The sequence below is a fragment of the Miscanthus floridulus genome, chromosome 13 (assembly GCF_019320115.1).
Source record: "Miscanthus floridulus cultivar M001 chromosome 13, ASM1932011v1, whole genome shotgun sequence".
NCBI classification, from domain to species: domain Eukaryota; kingdom Viridiplantae; phylum Streptophyta; class Magnoliopsida; order Poales; family Poaceae; genus Miscanthus; species Miscanthus floridulus.
The window spans coordinates 84,901,262-84,913,154 of NC_089592.1; the positions used below are offsets into that span (position 1 = coordinate 84,901,262).

Consider the following 11,893-nt stretch of genomic DNA (forward strand, 5'->3'; position numbering starts at 1 on the left):
TGCCGCCGACGGGCGCCGCCCTGTTTTCGCCGCCTTCTCGGCCGTTGACGCGCAGCTGTTTGCTTGCACGAGTCGAGCAGGACCTGGCGCGCCTGGACATTGCGCCTCTGCCCGTTTAAATCACCCCGATGCCGTCGCCGTCACGCTTCTCCTCTCTGCGCTCGCCGCCGGTCTCCTCCTCGCGCCGGCGGAATTCGTCATGCCCGCTCCACCTCCATCCAATTCCCCGCGTCCATAGCTCCGCCTTGACCACGCGCGTCGCCTGAGCCCGCTCTCCCCGCCTCTCTTAGCCAGACTTGGCCGCGCGCGCTGTTTCTGCCACGGCGGCTCGCAATGGCCGCCGAGCTCCACCTCACCGTGGCCAGCCCATTCCAGAGCATCTCCCTTCCTCCCATCTTTCGTTTTAGCTTCTTCTTGATGCAGTGACGCTCATCGAGTCCTGTTTTAACCTCTACCGCACAGGTTACGCCGGAACGGCTACCTCGCCGCCAGTTAACTGCACACGCCCTCAGCGTCGGCAGACGCCCTTGCTCCGCCTCTGCTCCACCCGCAGGGTCGACCAGGTCTCAGTGAGCATGCTTGAGCCTCGCCGAACCCTAGATAAGCCGGCCGTGCGCCGGAGCGGCGAACCCGCACCCGCGCCGTGCTATAAGAGAATAAACCCATAACTATAAGCCATCATTGGCTCAATATAATGGCAATTCAGCTCCAAAGTTCATGGAATAGGCAGAGAGTGGAACCACCAAGTTCCTCTCGCACAAAGCTACAATTACTTAGCATTAACAGTATGCGGAAGAAGAAAAAAACGTATAGCCCCTGGCAATGGTGTGCGTAGATAAAAGTTTTACATAAACACGCCAACATGCTTAACTTGCTAGCAAAAAGGTACAGAAATTATTCTCTCTTTTTTTCCTATTCTGAAAGCATCTACATCTCTCATAGGTGATAGTGAACACTTCCTTCCTGGGCTCAAGTACTCAGACTGCAAACACTCCATTTACAGCTGCTATTTGATAGCATAAAGCAGCAAGAGTTTCATGAAACGTTAACCATGTAGCCAGCAGATATGAAAAAAACCATTCCTTGTATTGTTGCACATAACTGGGTGGCACGCTTTGGTACAAGATGTGCCCAGCGAACTAATCTTCAGATTTTGTAGGCCCCCTTTTCTTCCCATAAGTAAGGCCAGTGTCCTAATCATCACACGCATAATTAGCACACAGAAATAACTCATAGTACAGCCTATTTGTCAAACAATCTGTCATCTGGCATCTAGCACAGAGTGGATGTAGCTACCTGTGGATCAGGAATTGGTTTCCGCTTCTCAACATAGCGATACGGATCTGAGGCAGCAGCCAATGCGGCTCGCTCCTGGGGAAAAAGGAATATAATTTCTTTAGTGAATGGACAGACAAGGCGATAACAGTGCAGTTCTCTGAAGTGATTTTGCCATATGCACAGTTATATATTTTCTGAGGATGCGTAAGCGTAACCAACAGCACAATTGAATAAAATATATGATATACAGCTTATGAATACATGATCTCAACACTAATAAGATACAGAAAAAGAACACTAATAAGTAATAACTGACAAATTATCAAGTGCAATGAGATAAACTGTGCGAACAAGGGCCCATTTCGTTTATCACAAGCTTTATCATAGCTAAAGCAAGGTCAACTGGGTGCCATGCTGAAGTGCAAAACTATTCAAGCACATTTGAGAACAAAGGTTTGGAGTTTGGAGAATTCATATTGTCATGGTATATTGTAGTTTTGCTGTCTTTGTAAGAACTGCGTGAAATTGCTAAGTTTAAGCTGTGTTGTGTGCACTTGAGCAACACCGCTACTTGCGCCCTGTTCGTTTGGGCTGATTTAGCTTATAAGCCATAGCTTATAAGCCAAATACGACCAAACGAACAGGCTAACATCTGCAGCAGGCACAGATACAGCCCGACTGAGCATCATTAGATAGCTCCCTACAGCCGAAGGTGCTCAACAACAATATCATCGGTATAGAGCTCCAGAAATCCGTGCTTCCTCATAGTCATAGCTAGATATGGCAGAGAGAGAGGCGAACAATTCGCACAAAAACCAACCAACCCAGGGGGGCAGGGGCAACAATTTTGCAGCAATCCAATGCATAATTAACAGTGCACCAAAACCTCTAAGCGCCTAGAGCTAACGCGCCAGCTAACAACCTGCTGACTGAACAATTCCACGGGCCTAGCTCTGCACTCACGGATAGATCGATCCCAGACGAGACGACAGCAGCTACCCTCGCTCGTGATCTGAGAGCAACAATCCGATACCGACCCAATTAAAACCCCAAACTGTGCTGCAATGAGAGCGGTGAAGGGCGGTAGCTGTCACCTCCTGCTCCTTCTGGAGCTGGCGCGCGGGCTTGACCCAGAGGTAGTAGGCGAGGGTTCCGGCGACGGTCCAGGAGGCGAGGTTGCTCCAGCCGCGGAGGCCGCCCAGCGCGTTGCCCACGAAGGACCGCGTGTTCCCCACCACCCGGCCCCACCCACTCGCCGGCGCCATCTTCCTCTCTCCTCTCCGGTGACCTTTCCTCCGCCCCACAAGCGCCGCGACCGAGCAGAGCTGCCGCCGACAACTTCCCGACTCCGACCGCCCTTCGCCTCCGTGTCTCGTATTGGTCCGCAAGAAAGAGAAGGCAGTGCGCGATGCAGGTGGGCCGGCCCGTGTGAATGTATTGCATGGGCCTATATTTGGGCCAAAGTTTGAGTGCCCAGATGAGCTGAGTGCTAGAGGCCCATTATTCGGCCCCATTTAGAACATGTTATTGCAAAAGAAAAAAATATAGGATATAAAAGCATATGCAAAACAGGATTGAAAAACATAGTATTGATAATGATTGTAATTCTTGTTATGCTAAATCACTTACTCCCTCTGTCCCAAAATAGAAGTTATTCTCGCTTAACGAGAAGTCAACTTTTTTTAACTTTGATCAGTTATATATAAAAGAATATTAATAATTATAATACATAATTAGTATTATTAGATAAATCATTGAATATACTTTCATAATAAACCTATTTGAAGATATAAATGTTGCACGTATTTTCTACAAACCTAATCAAAGTTGAGAAAGTTTGACCTGCACGCATCCCATAACGACTTTCTTTTTAGGACGGAGGGAGTACTTTGCTTTTTTGAAATATAAACGGTTTGCTTTCCTAAGTACTCAAAACTATTTTTGTCAAAAAATTTCCTCACTCCTACATGTAATTGATGAGCAAAGGTTGGTTTGAGCTCACTCTTGACATAGCCTTACCCTTCGTTGAGCATCGAACCATGATTCATAGTTGACCAAAGCCCCCCAAGAAGCAAATGTGATCCGTTTTGTGTCCTTCACCTACACATAAGGGTTAGTACGAAAGAAATGTTAACTCAAATGCATAGCTAGAAGAAACAACTTGAGAAGAAAACGAGTGATACTATTAGCACAGAGGCAACAACCTACAATTATTTCTTGAGAAGAACTATCACAAGCACCATGAGAATTATTTTATGGGACAAGACAAGAAACAAGAGCCATGTCCATGATTATGACCCAGCCCACTAGCAAAGAAGTCATAAAAATCCATAAAAGAAAATCCATGGCTTCATACTAAATTACACAAGTATTGAAGCTTTTTTTTCATTTGACTGGTTACTTTGTTCCTATAACAATTTATGATTTGGTTGGAACATTTTTTTCCTTGCCTAGAACATTTTTCTTTGTTCTCAAAAGAATGAACTCTAATTTTACCAGAACATTTTTTCTTTTTCCTTAGAATGATTTCTATATTTGTCTAGAAGATCATTTTTCTTGCTAAGAACTTTTTTTCTTGTAACACTGTTCATTGTTGTCATAACGATTTCTATTTTTTATTGGAACACTTTTCTTGTTCAAATTTTATTTTATTTTGACCTCCCGTGGTAGGCCTAACTAGGTTAACAAAAGGAAGAAAAAATCGGTCACTTATTTGTTTATTTTTTTTCTCTTTTTTGTTTCATTCTTAGCTCTTGAAAACTGAGATGTGTGACTGCCATAAATATAGTTTTTGCTTTGTTGGTTGATCCAATAATTAACTATGAACTAAAAATATTTTAATTTACTTTTTCTTGGTACAAGTGATAAGCCATTGTCTCGTGGTACATTTGCCTTGTTCTAACTGTGAAAATATATTTTTTAGTGGTATATTCTATGAGCTGTTCTAGTTTAAGTTTTTTTTTTCAGTTTCTGTGGCCTGTGTGCTGGATTCTTCAACTATGAAATATTTTAGTCCACGATATATTTGTTTGTTCTATTGTGTAGTATGCATTGTTCCTAGGTATATTTTGGATTATTTGAGCAGCAAAATTATTGTTTTTGTGGTATATTTCTACTGTTGTATTAGTAAAAAAGATATTTACTAGCACAAGAGTTTTTTTTTATTATCCTATACTTTTAAATAAAATTTTGATGTTATCATGTTTAGTGAACAATTTTTCAACGAGCTAAGCTGGATAGGTTTCCTTATAGTGAAATCCGTCTATTTGGGTTTGAGCCCTCAACTTGATGTGGATGATCGTATTTTTCTGAATTTATTGGTTCTATTTTTAGTGGTCGACGATGTATACATCAACAGTAATGTTCGGTTTTTATGTGAGCAACTGTGCCTGCACCATGGCTTGAAAAAAATTGAATAATATTTTTGGAGGTGCTCACCGAGTTGAGTGTGTGCGTGTGCCTTATAGGGGTGATATGCAGACGACACGTTTGTACCGTGGTTTAAAAAAAGAGTTTTTTTTAATGTTGAGCCCAACCCTTCAAGCAAACTTAGGCCTAGAATAGAGAGAATAGCTTATAGCTCAGTCCATGTGGGTGCAAGAAATAAGAGAGAGAGAGAGAGATGTTGGACGCGCAAGCACAACGACATATCAAAGGCCGCAAATCATCAACAAGGACTATGGGCAACCACATCTTTTCTAAGTCATTTTGGCGCCGAAGTTTAAGCGATGATTTCTAGCGCCTCACCTTCGGGCGGCGGTGCAACAGAGGCATGCATGGTTGGTTTGGTTGTGGCCGGGAGCCAAACAACCTATTGATCTGTGTATACACCCCAACTAAAGAAACCACGACAGCACAGTTGTAGTTTCTGGGGGCAAATTGTACTTGTAGACATGGCAAAGGAGAGGATTATACGTGGCCTGGCCACCCTGGGCTAGGGCCTAGGGCTACACAAACAAGGACCCAATTCGTTGGACACCAATGGACGGACACGCACATCTGCATCATCTCGACACACACAGGAAGACCGTTTCTTCGCTGACTGCTGTACCTACATACCCTCGAAGAGGCTAAGACATGCACTGCAGTACTCGACTCCACGCAATAGGGTAGTTGGTTCACATGCCCCGTAGCGTCACTGCGCCGGGCAGGCGTCACACGAGAGGCCGAGAATCTTTCCCAGCGCGGCGCTAGCATGCCGTCTGCAGAATCCGCTTGTGATCTCGTCTGTCCCCGTCCATTCTTGGCCGCTGCCCCTGCTGCTTTGGCACTTGGCGGACAAGTGGGCCGCATGCGAGGTCGCGGCACAGAACTGGCACTGACCACTGGCTGAGTGGCAATGGCAACCCCAGAGGGCAGCTCCAGCTCCAGGCCATGTGGCATGCCGGATCCGATCTGCCTGCCCAACATTCAGGTCACATGTCCGGGTCCACTCCGATCGCCGAACCCATCAACCAGAGCTCGTCGTCCCTGATGACCGCCGCCCCCACAGACAAAGAATCTCGATTACTTTACACCGACGAGCGATGATAATGCCGACGACGACCATGTTGCTGCCTGCGTCTGGCTCTGGTAGATCAATCGCTCGAGCCAGGACAAAAGCACAGGTGGCAAAATAAGAGGTTGCAGAGGCGCCTGCCTCTCCGGGACTCTGATTCTCTGAATGTGACATCGCCAGCTTGTTCATCCCCAATTCCCCATCCAAGCAACCTGCCAGTTGGTGCACTGCACTGGCGGCTGGCGGCATCGCTTTACAGCCTCACAACACCGGATTTCGACAGACTTGGTTGGTTAACGAGAAGACGAGGATGGAACAAACAAATCTGATAAAAGGAAAGAAATAATTACAGTACTGCAACACAGAGACCAGGTTCGCAAGCAGCTTCCTGAAGCAAAGAGGTTGAGTCCTACCAGGCATTACCACTAAGGAAAAAAAATGAAAACAAAAAGGAAACGAGATATCTACCACAGCAACCTACAACAACACTTTCTGCACCAAGGCGGCCAAAGCTCTTATGATATGAACATAAAAGAGAAAAAAAAAAGAAGGGAAAACCAAAGGTTAGCTCGCTTCTCCAGCGTCAGCGCGCAGAGGACGACCGGTCTGATGACGACACCTCACACCTGGACCGTCCAGCATCGGGGATCCAACAGGTCAAGCTCCTGAACAAGGACTCTCCCTCACAAACTGTTCACACCTTCTCTCAATGTTTGATGGATTCTTTGCCTCTTGAGAGAGTGATGACCAGGACTGAACTGAACCTTTGCCCTGCTGCCCATCCATACCCAGTGCCCCACTGACCGGCCACCTCTGCACTTCCACTTCCACACTTCCACGGGGCACGAGAATTATTGAACGCCATTTTCACTGTGTCCGGACCTGTCCATTTCCGCTGCACCAACCCAGGTCTCGGCTCGGCTTCATGGTAGGGCCTTGGACATGTCCTTGCTCGACCTGTTGTATTTCATGTGGCTCTTCACGAGCTGCCCCGCCGCGAGGGCGGACAGGAGCGATAGCTCCCCGGCAAGGACCCCGCCGGCCACCACGGTGGCCAGCAGCCTCGCGTTCGATCCAGGGGAGTCCCGGTTTGCGCCTTTCACGCCGAGGAGGTCTAGGCAGGCGGACTGGGAAGCCAGCTGAGTCCCGCCACCAACTGTGCCCACCTGTATTCAGAAGTAATCGTCAGTGCTTGGTCTGGAATCATCGTTTTGTTATTATTGCAGGGTGTTGATAATGTCAAAGAACAATTGGTCATGAGACCCCTTCAATCGAAAGGTATTAAAAAAATAATCTTAGGCAGCTCCGTAGTGGTATATGCCATCATGGTTAACAAAGACAAATCAATAGAATTATTATGTGCCTGATCAATCATAATAGAGGCCAAAAGCCTACTCATCAAGCCAGCAAATAGACGAGTGGAATAGGAAAACAACAAGAAGAAAAGATTCCTTTCTGTTGGGAATGGAAGAACATGTTCCATTGGGATCAAAACAGCTGTCGTGATGACAAAGAAATGCAGCCCATTGTAATGGGTTCATTATGTCATCTTTGCAGAATAGACGACTGTTTTTGCCCTACCAGTGCACAACCAAAATACAAGGCAACGGAAAATCAGCATTCATTATGTCACCTTTTCTTTATTAAAAAAAGGAAGTTGGTAGATGGGATGATCAAAAGGAAAGGATTCAAAGGTCAATTATTCAAGGAAAAGGATGTGAAAGTTAAGTCCCAGCCCATTTGGGACCATGAGATACGCGCAGAGCATTTGTTGCAAAACAAAATCAAAGTGGGACCAAACATACTGTAGGCAAAGCATATCGCCAGCACCAAAACCTGGATACGTTGGTGCTTGAATACAAAAACGGGCATTGTTGCCTACCTCAATAGAAGGCATCGTGACAGATATGTGAAGATCTTTTCCGTCATTTATGGGTTCCAGCATTGTGATGCAGTGGGAGCTTTCGACGTTCTGTGCAGGATCCTGGCCAGTGGCGATGAAGATGGCAGTTACAATATTGCTCGCATGAGCATTGAAACCCCCAAGAGCTCCAGCAATAGCCGAGCCAGCAAGATTCTTGATTGTGTTCAGCTCGACTAGTGACTGCACATTTGTTTTTAGAACCTTTTTCACCACTTCCTCCTTGATTACAGCCTCGCAAACCACAGACTTTCCACGCCCTTCAATCCAATTCACAGCAGCTGGCTTCTTGTCAGAACAGAAGTTACCTGATTTAAAGAGTGAAAGATATTGGTTAGCCTGGGAACATTACAGGAGCATACGTACAAAGTATGTTGTAGGATCTTGCATCTACAATTATATAGTCATTTGACGCACAAAGTTATGCTGATGGAATCAATTATGACCAGATCCAGGAAGAATCAGATATGACTGAAGACATTAATGGTACACGAAAGCTGCTAACTTGAGTAAACAAAGTAGTGGGCAAGTGGTACAGTCAAATATTTCATGCATCTTGTTTTTGTAAAAGCACTCACGTTGCTGATTGTGTAAAAGAAGTACTTATGTTTCTGTTTGAAATCTTCTTTCTTATATACATAATTTTTTGAGTTTGTGTGCCTTCTCCAGATCATTTTAGTAGTATGGATGATTTCCAAGAAAACATAGGCCCTGTTTAGTTTCCAAAAAATTTTGCCTCCTACAGTAAAAGAGCATGTTTGGACACATGCATGGAGTACTAAATGTAGACGAAAAAAAAAACTAATTGCACAGTTCTCGGCAAAATCGTGAGACGAATCTTTTAAGCCTAATTAATCCATGAAAAGCCTTAAGTGCTACAGTAACCCGCATGTGCTAATGACCGATTAATTAGTATCACTAGATTCGTCTCGCAGTTTCCTGATGGGTTCTGTAATTTGTTTTTTTATTAGTATCCAAAAACCTCTCCCGACATCCTTCCGACACATCCGATGTGACACCCAAAAATTTTCACCTCCCCAACTAAACACACCCATAGTTGTAGCTACTCACAGTAAGTATTAGTCTAAGTCAGTATTGGTTTCTGTGCAGTATCTTTGTATTATAAAACACAGTGTGTGGTATCTTTGTCTGAAAAATAAAGCCATTTCCAAAGCCATTTTTTTTGCTTCCTGAAATCCTAATGCATAGCGAAGTGATGGAGTACTTAAACTTCATATACCATGCCACACTGGTTCACTGACCAACTAAATTTAAAGAGGTGCAGTTAGATTTAACAATCCAATGTTCAGCACCTTTTTGTCCTCAAGCTTCCCTCAATGATTCAATAGAATAAATAGTACTAGGTATTTATACTGCCAATAGGTCTTTCATACTTATTGTTCATTGAAGACTCCTTAGGTGGTGTTTGGTTGCCCCTCCTAAATTTTAGTTGCTGTCCGAATGTTTAGACACATGCATGGAGTATTAAATAGAGACTAATTATGAAACTAATTGCATGGTTTGCGACTAATTTGCGAGACGAATCTTTTAAGCCTAATCAGCCCATGATTTGACAATGTGGTGCTACAGTAAACATGTGCTAATGGTGGATGAATTAGGCTTAAAAAATTCGTCTCGTGGAGTACTGACGGATTATGTAATTTATTTTTTTATTAGTATCCGAACACCCCATGCAACATCCTCCCGACACATCTCCTAAATTTTAGTCACAGGATCCGAACACCACCTTAGTATGGTCAGGATTCAAATAAGATATCACTTTGCAGAAAAGTACAACAGCAAGCGATGAATTGTTTTAGGGGGGCGGCTATGTGCCCTTTACCTTAAATGTGAAAACGAATTTAAGCTTTTTTTAGGATAGAAGAATGCGCTGAAAGTTCAGTACACTAAACAGCCACTATGTGATTCAGTCAGGTGAGGCGATTCAACTTATCCCAAAAGCGAGAAAGAGGCGAACCTGATATGCTAATGGCATCCATGTCAGGGAAGTCATCCTGAAGGAAATCCAGCACATTTTGTACGCCCTTTGAGACCATGTTCATCCCCATGGCGTCCCCTGTGCTGGAGCTGAATCTCATGTACAGGTTCCTCCCTGCCATGGCGCACTGCACCCCCTGCAGCCTCGCGAACCTGCTCGACCTGCTCACATTTGATGGTGTTCCCAAACAAGTCAGCAACCGTGTCATGCTCAATCATCCCACACAACGATTTCAAAACCTTGCAGGATAAGTAACAGATGAAAAGAAAAAATGGTTTTGATTGCTTAATGATTTGATTAAGACAGGAGTCTTGTACTGCTTTCCTCCGTTTCTATTTACTTGTCAGCAACTTTTTACTGTAGCAAATTTAACCATCTGTTTTTCCTTCTAAAAAAAATTTTAAATACTTCAATGTATATAATACTAATAAAGTATGTTCAATAAAGAATCATATATATGAAAACTTGATGTATATCCAAAATTACTACCGTAAAAATTCGGTACCGGAGGTAGTACTGTGGAGACGTATAGGAATTTGTGCCGCGTGTTAACCTCAACATGGTGCCATTTTGTGCATGAATCAGCATGAACAGTGGAATGCTATCAAGATTCTTGTAGCAAAATTCAATTCACCTGTTGAAGACCATGGAGAGCGTGTCAAAATTAGCAGGGTCCTCCAGGAATGCCTTGAGCTCGGCTGCGCGGCGCGCGGTGGGGAAGCGGGCGACGGGGGCGCGCGTCATCCCGTCCCGCAGCACGACGCTGGTGGCCCCGCCCGACTCGGCGATGGCCTTGCAGCCTCGGTTGGTGCTGGCGACTAGGCAGCCCTCGGTGGTGGCCATGGGCACGTAGAACCTCTGGCCGTCGAGCAGGAGCGGCCCCGCGATGCCCACGGGCAGCTGCACGTACCCGACCGGCAGCTCGCAGCACTGGCCGAGGATGGAGGCGTAGTCGAAGCCGTCGAGCGGGAGGCCGTCGATCTCCCTCCCCGTGATCCGCCGCACGGCCTCGCGCCGGATGCCGGCAGCGCGGCGGCAGTCGCCGAGCCTGGTCTCGAGCACGTAGGACGGGATCTTCCCGGCGACGACCGAGGCGACGATCTCCCCGTCCTCCTCCGGCATTTTCTCGTGCGCCGCGGCGGCGGGGCTCCCGAGCAGCGCGCACGGGGCCTGCGCCGGCGCCTGCTGCCGGGAAGAGGGCGCCGCGGCGGCGGCGGGAGCTCCAGAGGACCCGACCAGGAAGTCCTCGTCGTCGTCGTTGGACGAGACGATGGACTGGACGAAGGCGATGCCGAAGAAGCTGAGCAGGTAGATGAGCGAGGCGATGAGGCCGAATATGGCGAGCATCTCGGCGAGCCCGACGACGTGGAGCGGCGTGGAGGAGCGGATCTTCTCGCGCCACCGGCGCATGAGGTACGCCAGCGACGCCGCGAACAGCGCCGAGAAGATGAGGTTGGTGTGCCGTATCGGCAACGGCAGCGCGTCCCCGGCCTGCACCCTTGCCGCCGCCGCCGCCCGGTGCGACGGCGGCGGGTGCTGGTGCCGGGCCGCCGCCGCCGAACCCTGCCCCACCACTCCACGGCCGCTCACTTCCATGGCCGGCTCCGGCGCACGGTCAGTCCGTGGTCAACGAGTCAAAGACGGCGTGACGGGCAGTGAGTGGTCGCGAGCTCTGTCGCCCCCACCAAAGGTGTATGGGGGGCTATGGCCGGCCGCGCCGTGAGCCGCGAGGAGGTGGGGACTGGGGAGGAGACCGGCGGTGGAGCGGCTATCTCGGGGTGACCCCACTCCACTCCTCGGGACGCGGGCGGACACGGGGAGGCCGGCAGCGGCCCTTTAAAATAGCGGCGGAGCGTGAGCGTGAGCGGAGCGGACTGGCAGGCAGCCCACCACGTCCGGTGCGCTTACCGCACGCAGACGGGCCCACGAGGCCGCGAGCGCACGAGCTGGCTACCAGGGCGGGCCCACGGTGCCGCGCCGAGAGCAGCCTCGAGCGAGCCGGCGTGGCCGCTTTGGCCTTTTGCTGCGCTAGCCTAGCTTTTCGCTTTTCGGGGGGGCTCTGGAATCATCGTGTAGAGGCAGATCGCATCGTGCAAACGCGTTTATTTATTTGGAAAAACATCAGCTTACGCCACGACATGATCACAGATCAGAGCGCTTTATTATTACTATGGGCGTGTTCACTTAGGCCATTTCT

General features: G+C 47.5%; 2 protein-coding genes across 2 annotated transcripts; both read right to left on the bottom strand.

The window, feature by feature from the left end:
• Nucleotides 1-700: 700 nt before the first annotated feature.
• LOC136502012 (uncharacterized) lies at nucleotides 701-2,625 on the bottom strand. Its single transcript, XM_066497501.1, has 3 exons — nucleotides 2,373-2,625; nucleotides 1,297-1,371; nucleotides 701-1,193 (listed from the first exon to the last, which is right to left on the bottom strand). The coding sequence occupies exons 1-3, from the start codon at nucleotides 2,541-2,543 to the stop codon at nucleotides 1,140-1,142; spliced, it is 300 nt and encodes a 99-aa protein (XP_066353598.1). The 5' UTR covers nucleotides 2,544-2,625; the 3' UTR covers nucleotides 701-1,139.
• Nucleotides 2,626-6,083: 3,458 nt separating this feature from the next.
• Nucleotides 6,084-11,515, bottom strand: LOC136500727 (3-hydroxy-3-methylglutaryl-coenzyme A reductase-like). The gene is made up of 4 exons (XM_066496145.1): nucleotides 10,331-11,515; nucleotides 9,676-9,857; nucleotides 7,659-8,005; nucleotides 6,084-6,942 (listed from the first exon to the last, which is right to left on the bottom strand). Exons 1-4 carry the CDS (start codon nucleotides 11,290-11,292, stop codon nucleotides 6,700-6,702), a joined length of 1,734 nt encoding a protein of 577 aa, XP_066352242.1. The 5' UTR covers nucleotides 11,293-11,515; the 3' UTR covers nucleotides 6,084-6,699.
• Between the last annotated feature and the right edge of the window lie 378 nt (nucleotides 11,516-11,893).

Bases quoted from the DNA above. Each gene is read 5' to 3' on its own strand.
- LOC136502012 (XM_066497501.1), bottom strand. From the start codon at position 2,543: ATGGCGCCGGCGAGTGGGTGGGGCCGGGTGGTGGGGAACACGCGGTCC. The intron at 1,372-2,372 runs GTGACAGCTACC...CTTTTTCCCCAG, and splicing joins AGCTCCAGAAGGAGCAGGAG to GAGCGAGCCGCATTGGCTGC. The intron at 1,194-1,296 runs GTAGCTACATCC...TGTGATGATTAG, and splicing joins AACCAATTCCTGATCCACAG to GACACTGGCCTTACTTATGG.
- LOC136500727 (XM_066496145.1), bottom strand. From the start codon at position 11,292: ATGGAAGTGAGCGGCCGTGGAGTGGTGGGGCAGGGTTCGGCGGCGGCG. The intron at 9,858-10,330 runs GTGAATTGAATT...AAATGTGAGCAG, and splicing joins CTCTCCATGGTCTTCAACAG to GTCGAGCAGGTTCGCGAGGC. The intron at 8,006-9,675 runs GTTCGCCTCTTT...TCTTTAAATCAG, and splicing joins GGATGCCATTAGCATATCAG to GTAACTTCTGTTCTGACAAG.